Consider the following 17,795-nt stretch of genomic DNA (forward strand, 5'->3'; position numbering starts at 1 on the left):
CGGCGCATTACATTTGGATTAATGAAGGTATATGAATAAGTAGTTACTTTGTCAGTTTATTTGTGAAAATTGGGTAATTGTAGAAAGACAGCTAAAATTCACATGGAAGCACTCCTCTGACCGTCTATCATGTTGACAGGTAAAAGGATCAATCAAGAATGCTGATAACTTAGCTTCTGATCTAGCTACAGAATCATGTGTGAAGGTAAATATATACAACCAGATTTCAGTTTAATGGGATGCAAGTACTACATTATATTGAATCTTAAAAAAATTCATATAGGGGAGGAATTGGATATTAGAGGAACTAGCGCAGCAGGCTGAAGGCAGGATTGAAAGATCAATGAAGTTCCATGCAGATCTCATGAATGAAATTAGTCTGACTGAGGAAAGGAAGAAAATTCTATTTCAGACACATCGATCAGTAGAGAAATTGATGCTGACTGTTGGCACAGTGAAAATGTTGCGTTATATTCAGAAATACGAGGTACAGATGGGTGGCTTGGTAAACGAAACAGTTTCTTGTCTGGACAACGTATTGGCTGGTAAGAATTTATCTAATTCCTGGTAATGTAAAGTTCGAATTCGTAATGTACAGCGTTTGTAACAAACTTTTTTGGGATTTAGGTGTCCGTGAAAACTTTGCCAAGGGTACAAAGAGGAAGGCAAGTCCAAGTTTGGATGAGGGTGCACATAAAGATACAAGTATAGCAAATCATTACTGTTTTTCTTAGTACATAACCTGAATGCACTAAATTATGTTCACATGGTATATGGTCCCAGACTTGAACATGCCGTTGATGGTTAGCAGTGAAAGTGTTAAAGGGAAGGAAGTTGTACCTGAAGAGGGATGCACGTTCAATCAAGGGATGCTGGTGCACTGTAGTCCACATGATGAGCTACATCACATAGCTGAAGAGTTGCGCAGGAAAAAGATCCATGTAGAAACCAATTTGAAGAAGGTTGCATTACCAATAATCAGAGCATCGTGTCCTTTCCAGTTCCAATCAATGTATCCTACAGTTAGTAATGGTGTATTGGAAAAAGGGTTCAGAAGCATGATGATATGCTTCAAGAAGACATTGAAATCGTCAGTTTTGAAAGAACACAACTCGTGATTACATACATGTCGTTGCGAACTGATTTTTTATAATAGCAGCGCTTGGCTGATACATGAGGTGCCTACAAGGATATCCCTAACTGGACAACAGGTAGTTGCCCAATTCAACGGCCCAGGTAGCTTGGAGAAGGATGGGTTTGAAATGGTCATAAGAATGATGGCAACTGTAGAGATTAAATGGATTACATCACTATACCGTGGAAGGTGGAGGCACATCTTGCTACCTATATGGGCTGTAAGTAATGTTAGGTGAATTATTAAATTGAGTATCGAAAAAAATATGATTTGGAAATTAAGCTGTCGTAAAACGCAGGAATTGGTGTTAAACACGGAGCAGTACTTACTTGACGAGACCGTGAGGATGATGTTTACTGACCCAAAATTGAGATACGACGTTGAATGCTGCAGAGTGGTAATTATTTCATATTTATAAATAAGTGCACTACAACAATTAATATGTTTATTGTGTAACTTGATATATGCTATGCAGATTTTTGCTCCATACCGGGATGAAGAACAATTCTGGATTTTATATGCATTTGATATTGAAACCTGTAGAGTGCATGTTTTCTATCCGAAAAGGGGGAACCGTCCAATGTGGGTGCTGGAGAAAAAGCACAAGAAGTTATGCTACAGATTGATCGAGGCTCTTTGTAGATGTGTTTATAGGTTCTTTGATGGATGGAATATCAATGCGGAATCATTCAAGTTCATCTATCACACCTTCCTTGAGAAGGCCAGCAACAGGTCATACCTGATCTTGCATAATAATCTTGTGAGCTATTTTTGTGTGCTAATCAGTCTGATATAGTTTCATTTGGCAGATTTGACAGTTCATTCTACATTGTTCATTGCATTATGAATTACATGGGGACTGGTCTGGAACATTGATGTACTGAGGTATGACATATTTCCATACTTCCGAAAATTTGTAAAAATTAAAAATCCTTAATCTTGGCAAGTAAAACAGGATGGGTTGAAGAAGATAAGGGAGTACATCGTACACATGGTGCTGACAATGGATGGTAATATTGGAGTACCGCCGAAATCCATAGTGAGTCCTACGATGCTGGAATGAAGTACTGATTGCCCAAGAAGTTTTAAATATAATGTAATATATAACGCATATGTCGGATGTTTTATGTGGTTTTCTGCAATCTAGTACTATGTTAAGTGCAGTTGAATTCTGAGATGCATCACTCTGGTGTTGTGTATTTGTGGAAAAAATGTTAGACGGCGTGTAGCAAGTAAAAAAATGTAGTTCTGCTGGTTTCATGGAAACTAATCATATTTTTCATAATTACAGCTGCTTGGTTACAGAGCGGTAATGAGAAGTTGCAATGCCAAAAATGTATGAAGTTATGATGGTGCTTGTCAATGTTAGTAATAAAAATGATTAAGGGGCTAATGTAAATTCGGATCACATTAGTTTCGATGTAGGTGAAAATTTGTTAAATGAATGACTTTGATGCAATGAAATAAAAATTGGTATATGTTTTTTTGCAATAAATGACGATTCATTTTGTGGTACTCGTATACAAAAAATGCACCCAGGGTGGTTATAATTGGATGTTGTAATGATAAGTTGCACAGGTATAAACATCGAAGAGTGGGATTTCAACCCATATGGGTGATTTAAAAAAACAAAGGGCGGCGATTGTAAGAACTAGTTTGAGAGGATAACTCGCTATCTTTGTAATTAATAATTAATTATTAATGGTAGAATTTGAAAGGCAAGTCAAACATATGTTGACAAGGATGCGAAGTAAACATGATTTTTTTGGGGATGACGTAAGTGTTTCTTGATTGTATATGTGAGATTGAGTTTTTTTGTTTACTAAGTGTAACGAGTATGATAAAAAAAGAGATTAATAGGGAAAAACTATTACAGATAGTTATGACTTGTCATGTAAATAATGGCTTTGTTTGTACATATGGGATAGTTTTCACATCAAAAAATGAAGGAAAGTAAAAAAAGCAATGGAGCCGCCGTTTTGTTGGCACGCTAAATAACCGAGTAAAACCCCGTACAGTGGTAACACATGAGAGGTTTGGTGTAAGTTCTGTGGAAAAAATATCTATAAGTATGTAGTTAAACGTAAATAGTAAGGAAGTAAAAAAATGGAGTACATGTTCTTAGTGTCATGGGCAATTAATACATTTGAAAATTAGTGTGAAAATAATGATTAGTACTAATCATTGGCATCTGGATACCAACAACAGAAGGGCTTGGGCAGCGAACGCACGTCACCAGAAGGGCTTGGGAATCGAACAGAACACATGTCTAGTGGAAAGACAATGTTTATGTATGGCAGGGGAAGGGAAGCATTAAAAAAATGTTGTGGTAGCTAGGGAGTGTGGCATTTAAGTGGTAGGCAGTGCGAGCAGATATGCCATTGACTAGGAAAACGAGTTGCCTCTGGGAGGAGGATAGGGTTTCAAGGTTAGATCTGAGCTACAGAGGGCACGGCGGCGCCATGGCGACGCAGCAGAAGCTGATGAATACTGGAGTATACGGGCAAGAAAGGTAACACCTAAGGCTGTGTCCCCCTCTTCTTTGCCTATTTGTGTGCAAGCTGTTTTTTGACAGTCTAGTTGTTTCATTACATGGCGGTGCTGATTCTATGGGGATTTCCGCATTTAGATTCCTTGCTTTATTAGAAAGTGCGAATAATGGGGAGCTGTTCTACGGCGATGAGCTGGGTGCTCTGGAAACAGTAAATGAAGGAAGCGAGTCACATATGTATTCAGGTTCAGAGCAGATGCTGTCAAATGTTCACGCATGGCAAAACAATGGTAGTGACACTGTGAAAGAGTCAGATTTGGCTGAGCCTGAGGGTCTCCAGCTTATCAGTGGGTTGATTGAGCCTACTGAAGCAGACAAGGGCAGCAAAGAATGTATGCAAATTTCAGACACCGGTGGAGCAGAGCAGGTTTCTGAAAGTGATACTAGTTGGGTTAGAAGGTAATTTCAAGAGTACTTACAGTTTATAATAAACTTTGTGAAGAGAAAAAGTGTTTCATGCATTTTATTTATACAGGCATAGGCGAGGTGCAATGCCTGATGAGAGAACTATACAAGCAGAGAGGGTTACAGCACTTGAAAGTGCAATTAGGGGGTTTGCTGAAAGGAAAACTGATTCAGTCATTACACCAAAGCTAGGATTGAGTTATGATTCGTTGACAAAAGATTACGACTTTTACAACCTTTATTCTTGGGAACGTGGCTTTGGCATACGTTACGGGAAGAGCGGAAATAATGTGAAAGGAGCGAGGTGTATGCAGGAGTTTGTTTGCTGTTGTTCGGTAAGTAACTAGTTTATTTATAATTAATTACATACAAGATTGTGTGGATTGCATGTTCGGTTGTAAAATTGACATGTGCATTTGTTTTGTAACAGGGGAAACCAAATAAGGAGAACAGCAGTTCATGCAGAACAAAATGGCATGCAATGGTGAATGCCGGTGTCAAAATCGGCGGATCTCGGGTAGGGGGTCCCGAACTGTACTTCTAGGCCGAATGGTAACAGGAGGCAGGGGACACGATGTTTTACCCAGGTTCGGTCCCTCTTGATGGAGGTAAAAACCCTACGTCCTGCTTGATTAATATTGATGATATGGGTAGTACAAGAGTAGATCTACCACGAGATCAGAGAGGCTAAACCCTAGAAGCTAGCCTATGGTATGATTGTATGTTATGGTTGTTGTCCTACGGACTAAAACCCTTCGGTTTATATAGACACCGGAGAGGGTTAGGGTTACACAAGGTCGGTTACAAAGGAGGAGATATTCATATCCATATTGCCTAGCTTGCCTTCCACGCCAAGTAGAGTCCCATACAGACACGAGACGAAGTCTTCAATCTTGTATCTTCATAGTCTAACAGTCCGGCCAATGGAGATAGTCCGGCTGTCCGGAGACCCCCTAACCCAGGACTCCCTCAGTAGCCCCTGAACCAGGCTTCAATGACGATGAGTCCGGCGCGCAGTATTGTCTTCGGCATTGCAAGGCGGGTTCCTTCTCCGAGTACATCACAGAAGAATTTGAATACGAGGATAGTGTCCGACCCTGCAAAATAAGTTCCACATTCCACTGTAGAGAGAATAATATTTTCGCAGATCTAATCTGCTGGCTTGTTTTGACAGCATGACGTTACGTCATGGCCCGGTGATTATTCGAACCGTTTCTTTTAACCAGCCCCGCACATAACGCGAGACAGTTTTTTGACACGTCTTGTCAAAGCAGAGATCGTGTCCCCTTATTATGGGATTCTCATCAATACGGGCGTGGGTAACCCAACCGCGCCATCAATTGCAGCGCTTGGGGGATAAGCGAGTTTTACCAGGTAAGTGGGGACGCTTAGTTTCGTCTGCCCATATAAAGGAATAAGGATTCACCTTTCTATCCACGCCTTCTTCCTCCCTTATCCATCCATTTTCGCACACTTGAGCTCTAGCGCACAAGTCCACGCTTCCCACCTCGACCTTCTCCAATCATGTCCGGAGCGGGAGGCAAGTGGATGGTCTCCTCCGTCACGGAGGGAGACATCAAGAAACTAAGGAGAGCCGGATACCTGGCCGACGACATCGCGCACCGGCTCCCCGATGAGGGGCAGCTCATCCCCACCCCCAGGCCCCATGAGAGGGTGGTATTCCTCACCCATTTCCTCCACGGACTGGGATTCCCTCTCCATCCCTTCGTCCGGGGGCTCATGTTTTATTACGGCCTGGATTTCCACGATCTGGCCCCGAACTTCATCCTCAACATCTCGGCGTTTATCGTCATGTGCGAGGCCTTCCTCCGCATCAAGCCCCACTTTGGCTTATGGCTGAAGACCTTCAATGTCAAGCCGAAGGTGGTGGGCGGCCATCAAGCAGAGTGCGGAGGCGCCATGGTGGGTAAGATGCCCAACATAACATGGCTCGAGGGCTCCTTTGTGGAAACCATAAAGGGGTGGCAATCGGGGTGGTTCTATATCACTGAGTCGCGCGACCCCGCATGGGTAGCGGCCCCCGAGTTCCGATCTGGCATCCCCATGCAGCTCACCTCCTGAAAAGAGAAGGGCCTGTCCTGGGGTAGTTCCAAAGAGCTGACCGGACTCCAAACATGTATTCAAAACATGGTGGACAAGAAGTTCAAGCTTGTCAACATAGTCCAGGTTATGCTCATCCGCCGGATACTCCCGTGCCAACAACATGAGTTCAACTTGTGGGAGTTCAATCCGGCGCAGCACCGAACTCTGAACAGGCTCTTCGACACGACTCATGAAGACGCCTGGAGGGTGCTGTTCAAAAGTGCCGAGGTCCCTCCCTTTATTACTGAGGATCGCGGATTCAGCGCGAAGCGCCAAGCCAGTGCGGTAAGCTTCTTTGCCTTTCACAGGATACTTATTTTTTTTATATAGATTGACTCTATGCGGGATATAAACTCCCGTACCTTTGACATGATTGGCAGAAGATGGCCGGACAAATCGACTGTCCGGCTCCTTTGCCCGAAGGCCCCGCAGACGCTCTTCTGGCGAAGATGCTGACTCCGGCCCCTTATAAGGTGCCGGAGAAGACCAAGAAGGCCAAGGGAACCTGAAAGAGTTCCCGACGCCAGGCGTCGTCGGACTCACCTTCCGATGACTCTGCGGCGCACTCTTCCCCTTAAGACAAGGAAGAAGAAGAAGAAGATGCTCTCCCACCGACTAGGGGAGACAAGAAAAGGAAGGCCGCCCCAACTGGGGAGGCCGGAGGGTCCAAGAAGGGAAGCACTCTCCTTCCGGACAGTTCCACCGCCGCTGACGAAGGCGAAGGCGAGTGGTTGCCCAGGGTCAAGCCCCCCGGACATCGTAAGTATTTGGATACCAGAGTAACTCCTAGGATTCCTTTGTCGCATTGCTTTCCCTAACGCCGAACGCAATTATGCAGGCCGCCACGAGCTAGTATCGATGTATCATCGGACGGCTCCTTGGGCTTGTCGCACATGGATAGGGATCCAGTCCCGACCGCCACCTCCCCTCATCCTGCCGACGACGCCGAGGTGTTGTCTCAAGAGGCACCGGATCGAGGGGAGACAGTCCTGGAGGCACCTCAAGGCGACCTTCCGGACTACGGGAGCCGCGAGGACGGGGCCCCCGAGAGCTCCGAGTTCGGCCCTCAGCCGAACACTGTGCCGGACCCTCCAGCGGTTCCGGGCTCGGGCAGGCGGTCTCCTTCTAAGAGGGGCAAGACGCCTGTGCCGGTGACCTCTGTCCATCCAGAGGCACCGGACAATCTGCTGGAAGCGCTTCGCAGCGCTTCCATCGACGAGGAGCACCGCACTATCATGAGTGCGGTGATCCAGAAGGTTCAGTCGGCCAAGAGCGGATTGACTGAAGCCTGTGCCAGCCTTCTAACAGGCTTTAAGGTAAGTGTTTTAAAATGTAGTAGAAATATTACCGCATAGACAGTAGCCCCTGATACTTTGTTCGGTGTTCACAAAGAAAAGCCGAACAGAGGATCAAATAATATCGCAGGAGTCTAATATAAGTATGTCAATATGCATATGCAGGCTTCGCTGCTGGCGTCCGCCGCACTAACTGCGGAGGTCGCCGTACTGAAGCAGGACCTCGAGGGGTCCAAGAAAGAGCTCGACCTTGCCAAGAGGCAGCTCGAGGAGAACAAGGGTAAGTAATACCCCGTCTATAGATATACATATATAAAAAAGGACGCGATTGCAAAATTACAGGATCATTGTATGTTTGCCAGGGGCCACGACCGAGGTGGCGACCCTGAAGCAAGCGCTGGCCAAGGCCGAAGATACAGCGGCCAAGGAGCGCACCGAGTGAGAGAAGCACGAGGCTCGGGTGGGCGAGGTGCAACAAGAGCTCCAGGCTCTTGTGGCGAAGCACGAGGCGTTGGAGCTTGACTCCAAGACGCAGGAGTCTGAGCTTGCCGCGACCCTCGAGAGCGTAAAAAGTGCCAAGGCCGAGGCCCAAAAGGCCCTTCAAGAGATCGACGCGATGAAGAACATAGCGGTGGGTAAGGCTTTCTATATGCAAAGCAAGCATGTAAAAGTAAATTGCCGATTACTTACCCGGATCCGGAGCTCTTCAGGAGCATTCGCAGATTTGCCCCGCAGTGTGTCCGATGCCGCATAATTTTACCAGGCCGAGGACGGAAGCTCGACGAGAAGCTATTCTGGTCTCAGTATGCTGAGGCCGAACATCCGGTGCCAATGAGCGGCAAGCTGAAGTAGATGGTCGAGCTACATAAGGCGGCCGATCAGGCCATGAAGAGCTTTATAGTCCGGTTGTGGCCTGGCGACGCCCTTCCGAACAGCTTCTTCAGCCTGGTGAGGCGGCTCGTGGATGCCTGCCCGCGGCTGGAGGTCGTCAAGCGATCTATCTGCATTGAAGGTGCACGCCAGTCTTTCGCCCGTATGAAATTGCAGTGGGTCAAGCTAGACGCCGTGAAGCTGATCAAGGAGGGGCCGCCAAAGGGCAAGGAGCACCGCCACCCCGAGATGTACTACGAGGGTGTTCTGCCGGGCGCCCGTCTCAGCGCGGACGAGTGTTCGAAAGATGTAATATTTGAATGAGACTTGCTCGTTTTATCCTGTATGTATGAAAACTTGTTTCATATGCGCTATGCAACGCTTGTTAGAATTTAAAATATTATCTTCTGTTTGGCTGTTTATCCAATCTGAGAGATGGCTAGTCCTCGGCTTCTGCCCCCATGTCACGAGTGCTGGGGTGTTTGGGATAAACCTGAGCACTCTTGTTCCCATGTTTGGGTCCTTCGAGGGAGGTGCTCAGCACAACGAACAAGGCAACCGGACTAATAATGCTTTATCACTCTCACTTAGCCATAGAATTTTATAATTTTAAATTTCGGCGAAGCCCCTGGTATTCGGAAGGCCGAATTCGGGGCATGATACGCGCCTGTAAGCCGGACAGGACCGGCCCCTCGCCCTAAGCAGCATAAGTCTTTAGGGACTCGAAAAACCTCGCCAAACAGCGACCAGTCTCTCGCCTTATCATGACAGTCAGTTTTAGCTTTCTCTACTGAGGTGCTCAGCCCGGCAGAACCGGGGCACAATCGCAGTAGTTCTCCTAGCGCTACCTTAGCCGATAGAGCGGAACGTAAGGTACCAAAACACAGGAGCCGGGCAAACCCAACATTTGACCAAAGACATGATTAGGAGCTGATGCATATAATGCTATAAGTTCGGGGTGCCGAACCTGTGAAAGTGTTCGGGCTTTTCACACCGCATTGTGGGGTACGTAAGCCCCTGGTGTATTGGTCGTACCAGAGTGTACGGTTGCAAGGCGTCATTAATGAACACACACACACACACACACACACACATATATATATATATATATATATATATAACAAGAATGCAATAATAGTTGTAATGTCATGCATTTTTTATTGAAAAATTGCGCTAAAGCAGAGTGATACAGATAGTGCAATAAGCAAATAGTAGGACTGTGTCCCTTCCAAGGGCAAGCTAAGGAATGATATGAAATCGAAAATCTCGCTCGTTACTGTAATCAACCTGGGAATTCCGTGGTATGACGTAGCTATTTGCCTCCTTGGTTGCTGCATCATGTGTTCGGCAATAGTGATGCCGGACAGTGTTTCCAGAGATTAAAGTCCTGAAAGAAAAACAAAAATAACCAAACGGGAAGCCTCTAGTGCAGTTTAGGCCGCGTTTTGGGGCGTGCCGCAGTTGTGCCCCCCTCCCCACCTGTGCCCATGGTATTTTTAATGCGTAATTATGTACGCGTGGCATGGATATCGCTGTTGGGCTGGAATTGGAGTGGCCGCCGTATTGCTACGCGAGCTCAGATCGCACCAGGCGGTCTATTTGCCGATTGCCCCGAGCGCACTTGAATGTGTCCGGGCTTTGAAACGCCGAACTGGTTGATTGCCTTGAGAGGCCGCTTTGCGCTTCTGCTGCGAGGGCCGCGGTGTGCTCCTCTGTTCGGAGAGAGCGCTCTGTGTTTCCATTAACTGTAATAACTCCGCGAGGTCCTAGCATCTTGAGCTTGAGGTATGCATAATGCGGTACCGCATTGAATCTAGCGAATGCGGTTCGCCCGAGCAGCGCGTGATAACCACTGTGGAACGAGACTATATCGAAGATTAACTCTTCGCTTTGGAAATTATCCGGGGATCCGAAGACCACTTCCAGTGTAATTGAGCCTGTGCAATGGGCCTCTACACCTGGAATGACGCCCTTAAAGGTCGTTTTCGTGGGTTTGATCCTTGAGGGGTCTATACCCATTTTGCACATTGTGTCCTGATAAAGCAGGTTCAGACTGCTGCCGCCGTCCATAAGGACTCGAGTGAGGTGAAATCCGTCGATGATTGGGTCTAGGACCAGTGCGGCGAATCCGCCATGACGAATACTAGTGGGGTGGTCCCTGCGATCGAAGGTGATCGGACAGGAGGACCAAGGGTTGAACTTTGGGGCGACTGGCTCCAACGCATATATGTCCCTGAGCGCATGCTTCCGCTCCCTCTTGGGGATGTGGGTTGCGTATATCATGTTCACCGTCCGCACTTGCGGGGGAAACCTCTTCTATCCTCCAGTGTGCGGCTGCCGGGGCTCCTCCTCGTCATTGCTATGCGGCCCCTTATCCTTGTTTTCGGCAATTAACTTGCCAGCCTGCTTGAACACCCAACAATCCCTGTTGGTGTGATTGGCTGGCATATCTGGGGTGCCGTGTATTTGACACGAGCGATCGAGTATACGGTCCAAGCTGGACGGACCCGGCGTACTTTGTTTGAATGGCTTTTTTTCGCTGACCGGGTTTAGAGCCTTTGAATCCGGCATTGACTACCGTATCCTCAGTATTTTCACTGTCAATGCGGCGCTTATGCTTGTTGCGACGTGACCTGCTATTGCCGTCCTTGGTATCTGAGGTACCATATTTCTTTGACATGTTATTACTGCAAGCCAGCCAGCTGTCTTCTCCCGCACAAAAGCGGGTCATGAGCGTCGTGAGAGCTGCCATAGATTTCGGCTTTTCCTGACCAAGGTGCCGGGCTAGCCACTCGTCTCGGATGTTGTGCTTGAAAGCTGCTAAGGCCTCCGCATACGGACAGTCGACGATTTGATTTTTCTTTGGAAGGAACCGAGTCTAGAATTGCCTGGCCGACTCTTCTGGCTGCTAAATTATGTGGCTCAAGTCATCGGCATCTGGTGGTCGCACATAAGTGCCCTGAAAGTTGTCGAGGAATGCGGTTTCCAGATCTTCCCAACAGCTAATGGAGTCCGCTGGCAAGCTATTAAGCCAATGCCGTGCTGGTCCTTTGAGCTTCAGTCGGAGGTATTTGATGGCGTGTAAGTCATCGCCGCGGGCTATGTGGATGTGGAGGAGGAAATCCTCAATCCATACTGCGGGATCTGTTGTGCCGTCGTATGATTCAATATTTACAGGTTTGAAACCTTCTGGGAATTGATGTTCCATTACTTCGTCTGTGAAGCATAAGGGGTGTGCAGCACCTCTGTATTGAGCTATATCGCGAGGCAGCTCGAATGGGTCTTGCCCGCAGTGTTCGGCCCGGCCGGATTTGCTTTTATTGTGTCCGGCGTGACGTTTGTCGTCTCGCAGAGTGGTGCGCCCCGTGATCCGTAGATCGATCTTGAATGCTTTGCCTTGTCCTCCAATATGTCTCGCAGGTCTGGCGTATCTCCCCATGCCTTTTTATTTGAATGGCGTTGAGGGGAGGCTGAGCTTTTGGCTCGAATGCCTCTCTATCGCGGCCACGCGGTGACCTATCAGTCATATCATACGTTTCTTTCTCCAGTCGGGGTAGTAACCTGCGCCTTGGGTAACTCTTGGAGGGACGCTCGAGTTTATATTCCTTGGCCGCGAGGACTTCAGTCCATTTGTCAGCTAGCAGATCTTGATCAGCTTGAAGGTGCTGCTGCTTTTTCTTCAGGCTATTTGTCGTGGCCATAAGCCGGCGCTTGAAGCGCTCTTGTTCGACGGGATCCTCTGGTACGGCGAATTCATCGTCGCCGAGGCTTGCCTCATCTTCGGAGGGGGACATTTGATCATCCTCCTCCTCTCCATCTGCCGCTCTCCCAGGAGAGTTGGCTCCTTCATCCTCCTGCTCTAAATCTTGCTAGAGGGGATTGTTGTTGTCTTCGGCACTATCCGGAGTGTTATTATCTCCTGTGTCGGCATCACCACTTTTGCTTTGGCGGGACTTAGAGCGGCGCCGCTGACGTCGGCGCTTGGGTTGCTTCTTGGAGGGGTCATCCTCCGCTATCTCGTCGACATTGCCTTCGTTGGGTGTGTCCACCATGTATATGTCATATGACGAGGTGGCTTTCCAGTGCCCTATAAGTGCTGATTCATGTTCGTCTCCTACATCATCGTCCATACCGTCAATGTATTTGGAGTCGAAGTCGAGCATGTCAGTTAAATCATCGACAGTGGCTACGAAGTGGGTGGTGGGTGGGCGTCGAATTTCTTCGTCGTCCGCATCCCAATCATGTTGGCCATAATCCGGCCAGGGCTCTCCTGACAAAGAGAGAGACCTTAGTGAATTCAGAATGTCGCCGAAGGGCGAGTGTTGAAAGATATCCGCGGCGGTGAATTCCATGATCGGCGCCCAATCGGATTCGACTGGCAGGGGCGCGGATGGTTCGGAGTCTGGAAAAGAGTCTGGCACCTTGGAGTCACGGGCTGCGCAGAGGATTATGCTGGTGTTTGGCTCGATCGCCGTCGAGACTGCAGCCCCTGAGGCGGTGTCTAGCCACCCGTCCTTGATTGGCATAGTTGGCTCCGAGCTAAGGGTCGGAGCTGATGCGGGCGCGGCCTCTGGGGTACTGTTCGGCGGCAGAGCTAGGTCATACCCATCGCGACAGTGCGGCGCGCCCGGCTGTGGCTCGAATCCGTCGAAGATCAAGTCTCCGCGGATGTCAACCGTGTAGTTCAAACTTCCAAATCTGACCTGATGGCCAGGGGCGTAGCTTTCAATCTGCTCCAGATGGCCAAGCGAATTAACCCGCAGTGCAAAGCCGCCGAATAAGAAGATCTGTCCGGGGAGAAAAGTCTCCCCCTGGACCGCATCGCTATCGATGATAGTAGGAGCCATCAAGCCTAACGGCGACGACACATAGGAACTCTAAATGAAAGCACCAATGTCGGTGTCAAAATCGGCGGATATCGGGTAGGGGGTCCCGAACTGTGCGTCTAGGCCGGATGGTAACAGGAGGCAGGGGACACGATGTTTTACCCAGGTTCGGGCCCTCTTGATGGAGGTAAAACCCTACGTCCTACTTGATTAATATTGATGATATGGGTAGTACAAGAGTAGATCTACCACGAGATCAGAGAGGCTAAATCCTAGAAGCTAGCCTATGGTATGATTGTATGTTATGGTTGTTGTCCTACGGACTAAAACCCTTCGGTTTATATAGACACCGGAGAGGGTTAGGGTTACACAAGGTCGGTTACAAAGGAGGAGATATTCATATCCGTATTGCCTAGCTTTTCTTCCACGCCAAGTAGAGTCCCATCCGGACACGAGACGAAGTCTTCAATCTTGTATCTTCATAGTCTAACAGTCCGGCCAATGGAGATAGTCCGGCTGTCCGGATACCCCCTAACCCAGGACTCCCTCAGTGAGGCTACTACGAACTGATGACGGGGGGTGGTATATATCTGAGAACAGGACAGAGCACAATCATGCACTGCTTGATACTTGTGCTTCTAAGCTGCATTTTCCTTTGCATAGGCACATAGATAACTACACTAGAGAATTGGTGGCGCATCTTAGGCAGAATAATGTTAATCTTAGTAAGGTTTACAGCATCATTGGAACCTATTTTGGGAGGATTGAGAATGTCCCATTCACCAAAAGGTGCTTACGTACACTGTGTGGGAAAATTAGTAGAGAACATGCTGATGATGATGTGCGTAAAATAATAGAACTTTTCTCGAAGATGAAAGAGAAACATAGTGATTTTTCTTACACAGTGCAAGTGGATGATGAAAGCAGGATTAGGACATTGTTGTGGTCTAATGGTAGAAGTAAATTGCAATACCACTATTTCAGAGATGCGGTGATATTTGACACTACTTACAAGACAAACCTGTACGACATGCCATTTGGGCTGTTTGTAGGTGTCAACAATCATTTCCAGAGCACTATTTTTGCTGGTGTTCTTATGAGGGACGAGCAGTCAGAAAGTTTCGAATGGGTCTTCCGTGAATTTGTGAAGATGATGGGAGGAAAGGTCCCGGTGACAATCCTAACCGGTAATTTTTGTTTGTTTGTTTTCGATATGAAAAGTTCATAAAAGAAGTAATTTCGTCGATATGAAATGAATATGATTAGTAGTACATATGGAATTTATGTTAATATTGTTTTTTTATTATAAATCTGAGCAGACCAAGCAAGGGCGATGGAGATTGCTATTGAGAATGTTTGGCCAGAAACAGCACACCGGTTGGTGCAAGTGGCATATTCTTCGTAAGGCTAAAGAGAGTTTGGGTTTTCATTATACAAAGAAGAGTGACTTCCGAGCAGAATTCCATAGATTTGTGAACGACATGCTAACTATCGAAGAGTTTGAGAAGGGGTGGCTGGAGATTATGAAGAAATACAGTTTGTAGAGCAATACATTCCTGATACAAAATTTGAGGTGAGGCGGAAGTGGGCTAAGCCATATTTTTCTGGAAAATTTTGTGCAAAAATGACGGGCACACAAAGGAGTGAGAGCGCAAATCACATGCTTAAGAATTATGTTCCTCCAGCATGCCCAATGAATCTTTTTGTGAAGCATTATGCAAAAGTACTATTTGATAGAGAGCAAGAAGAAGGTTTCCAAGAAAAGAGCACCAAATTGGTAAGATAAGCAAGTTTGTTTTAATATATTGTACTGTGTTTAATTAAGGCTGAATCATTTTTTTATCGTTACACAGGCAGGAGTAGTTCTAAAAGTTAACATACCAATTGAACGCCATGCAAGCACGGTGTATACTCGGGCCATGTTCGAGCTGTTTGGAAAAAGTCTTTACTACTCAGGTTCTTATTACATCAAAGAATTAGTTCCAAGGACTGAGTACCTGGCAACACACGTGAAGGCGGAATCGAGGGAGAAATGGTACAAGAGCAGATACAAGGTGGTTGTTTCAGAATTCAGAGATTTTTTCAGTTGTGAGTGTGGACTCTTTGAGCATATGGGGATGATTTGTTGCCATGCACTAAAGGTGTGTAGATATGATTTACAAGTAGGTATTTCTTTTTATTTGTCCATTGCTGACTTTGCAAGTGATTTGGAAAAACAGGTGATGATAGTGTTGGGATTGAATGAGATACCAAGGAAGCACATACTGAAAAGATGGACAGTAGATGCGCGTGATAGCCTTCCTGAACATCTGAAGCATTATCAAAAAGATGTAGGCCTACCTGATTGCACCACTTTCAGGCACAATGCTATGTACATCTCGGCCCTGGAATTGGTTATGATGGGTGATAGCAATCCAGAGGCTTTTGATTATGTCATGAGCGGCCTGGCAGAACTGAAGAAGGGAGCTTTGCCACTAAGTAATCTAAAAGATGGAATGAGTCTAATTGAAAAAAGGAAGGCATGCAACTCTTCTTCTGTTGGTAAATCTGTTCCTTCAAAGTGTAGTCAGAAGCAAAATATTGATGATGGAGCTGCGTCAAGTGCTGGGAAAATTGAATGGAGAAATGCAAAAGCAAGAACGGTAGGAGGGGATGGGAAATCTTCAGTCAATGGTAATGGGAACATTGAAGCTAATTCGGCCTCGTCTACTGTACAGGGGGACGACCTGAGCACGGTTGATTCAAATATTGCATTAACTTCTAGAACCATGGATACAGAAAGCAACATGTCCCTGTTACCCCCTAAGAAGAAGCCTAGGATGAGAGGTCATCCGACAACGGCAAGAGACAAGTCGAATTATGAAATAAATGACAAGCGATCGAGGTTTTGCACCATTTGCCGTGGGAAGGGGCACAAGAGAACTACATGCCCTCAAAGGGGCAACGAAGCGCAGAAGCCGAGGAAGATTCCGACATGTACAAATTGTGGCATAGCCGGTCATCGTAGGAATACTTGTTCAAAAGTTTTGTACTCTACATTGGATGGGGTCCCCTCTGTAGGATGTATCTGAATTGATTATGCACTTGTAATTGGATCTTTTTTAAACATTTGGACAAGTTTGTGTTGTAAAACTTCTGAAGACAGAAATGTTGAAGTTATGTTAGTTTTTTAATTATGTTGTGTAAGAATGTCATAGTGGTAAGACATATATGTTTAATATGTAGGCGTTACATTAGTAAGTGCAGCAGCAAGGATGCATAGAAATCATTGTTGAAAAAGGAAAAAACATCAGTTATATATTTTGCATGGTGGCACAAAGGTGTTTTTTTTAAAATGAACAAGTACAAGAAAAAAAATTATTACAGTGTGTTTATGAGATTGGGATAGGCTGCAAGAAAAGGCCAGGAAAAGGCATGTGGGGTATGGGTGGCAGAGGAGTAATAAATGTGTGGGTTTTTGAATTTTGAATCGCGTGTGAGAGGCGGCAATGCTGTGGAGGTGCTTCACCATATAAGGACATTCCAAGTCTTGAGGAAGTTTCAGTACTCACAAGGGCAATAGAAGTTCATCATGTTCTAGAGAGAGAGAGAGAGAGAGAGAGTGAACCATTCAGAGCATCCATGGCCATGGTGATGGAATCAAAGAAGCGTCGCAGGAACTTTTCGGTGCGTGCACTATACTAGTTTGAAATTTTTCCTGCTTCTGTTGTTCAATCTTTTACTAAGTTGTACGTATCAGACAACTGCAAGTGTGGAAGGAGGGGTAGCTTATGCAACTATTGAGACAGGAGATACCTACTCTGGTTCAGAAGTTGAGCAGGTAAAAATGTAGTTAGTGATTTAAACAATAAGATTGTATGATTTATAAATATAGCTTGACATCGTGGGAAATGACAAACAGGTTAGGCTAGTGTTGGGGCTCTATACTAAGGAGGAAGATGGAGAAAAGAAGGGGATTTTACTGGTGAGTCTGACTGCGTCTAATATGCTATATATATAGTGTTGCTATTCATCACCCAGGGTGCAAAATAAGTTATTCCTTACCCGAGATAATCTTACGATCATTTTATAATTAAATTACATTTTGAATTCAAATAGTTACATAACATAAAATATTTTTTACGTCGATTATATATTTTCTTACGGTCCCTTTTTGCGTCGGAAATAAGACAAAACTTACGGAATGTAAAATTACGATGCATTGATGGTAAAATAGAGGGGATGAAGAATAACTATATATAGGGTTGCGCTATTCGTCACCCTAGGTGAGGAATAGTTATCTATTTTGGAACAGAGGGAGTAGCGGTTTGATTTTATTGACTATAAAATGAGTAGTTAGAGCGAAGCTGATGAACGTACGCCAGGCCTACGGATGTAGTCGCCGCTGATTTTATTGACTATAAAATGAGTAGTTAGAGCGAAGCTGATGAACGTACGCCAGGCCACCGCTGGCAGGCCACCGCTTCTCCGGCTCCATGGCGGCGCCGCCATTCTTGAGGTCCATGAATTTCGCAGCCATGGTCGGAGTCCGACGTTTGGATGCCTCCGCCTCTCTCTTCCCCGGCCTGGCGTTTCAATCTCCCCGCGTATATGCTTTCTCCATTGGTCCG

The 17,795-nt window shown here is 46.2% G+C and overlaps 1 protein-coding gene across 1 annotated transcript; it reads left to right on the plus strand.

Moving 5' to 3' along the window:
* Nucleotides 1-14,539: 14,539 nt before the first annotated feature.
* Nucleotides 14,540-16,265, plus strand: LOC119334513 (protein FAR-RED IMPAIRED RESPONSE 1-like). Its single transcript, XM_037607072.1, has 3 exons — nt 14,540-14,962; nt 15,039-15,326; nt 15,405-16,265. Exons 1-3 carry the CDS (start codon nt 14,810-14,812, stop codon nt 16,254-16,256), a joined length of 1,293 nt encoding a protein of 430 aa, XP_037462969.1. The 5' UTR covers nt 14,540-14,809; the 3' UTR covers nt 16,257-16,265.
* The last annotated feature ends 1,530 nt before the right edge of the window (nt 16,266-17,795 follow it).

This window comes from Triticum dicoccoides, chromosome 7A, assembly GCF_002162155.2.
Source record: "Triticum dicoccoides isolate Atlit2015 ecotype Zavitan chromosome 7A, WEW_v2.0, whole genome shotgun sequence".
NCBI lineage: Eukaryota > Viridiplantae > Streptophyta > Magnoliopsida > Poales > Poaceae > Triticum > Triticum dicoccoides.

Excerpts from the sequence above, each read along its gene's own strand:
- LOC119334513 (XM_037607072.1), top strand. The coding sequence starts at position 14,810 with ATGACGGGCACACAAAGGAGTGAGAGCGCAAATCACATGCTTAAGAAT. Across the intron at positions 14,963-15,038 it reads AAGAAAAGAGCACCAAATTG|GCAGGAGTAGTTCTAAAAGT; the intron begins GTAAGATAAGCA and ends ATCGTTACACAG. Across the intron at positions 15,327-15,404 it reads TTTGTTGCCATGCACTAAAG|GTGATGATAGTGTTGGGATT; the intron begins GTGTGTAGATAT and ends TTGGAAAAACAG.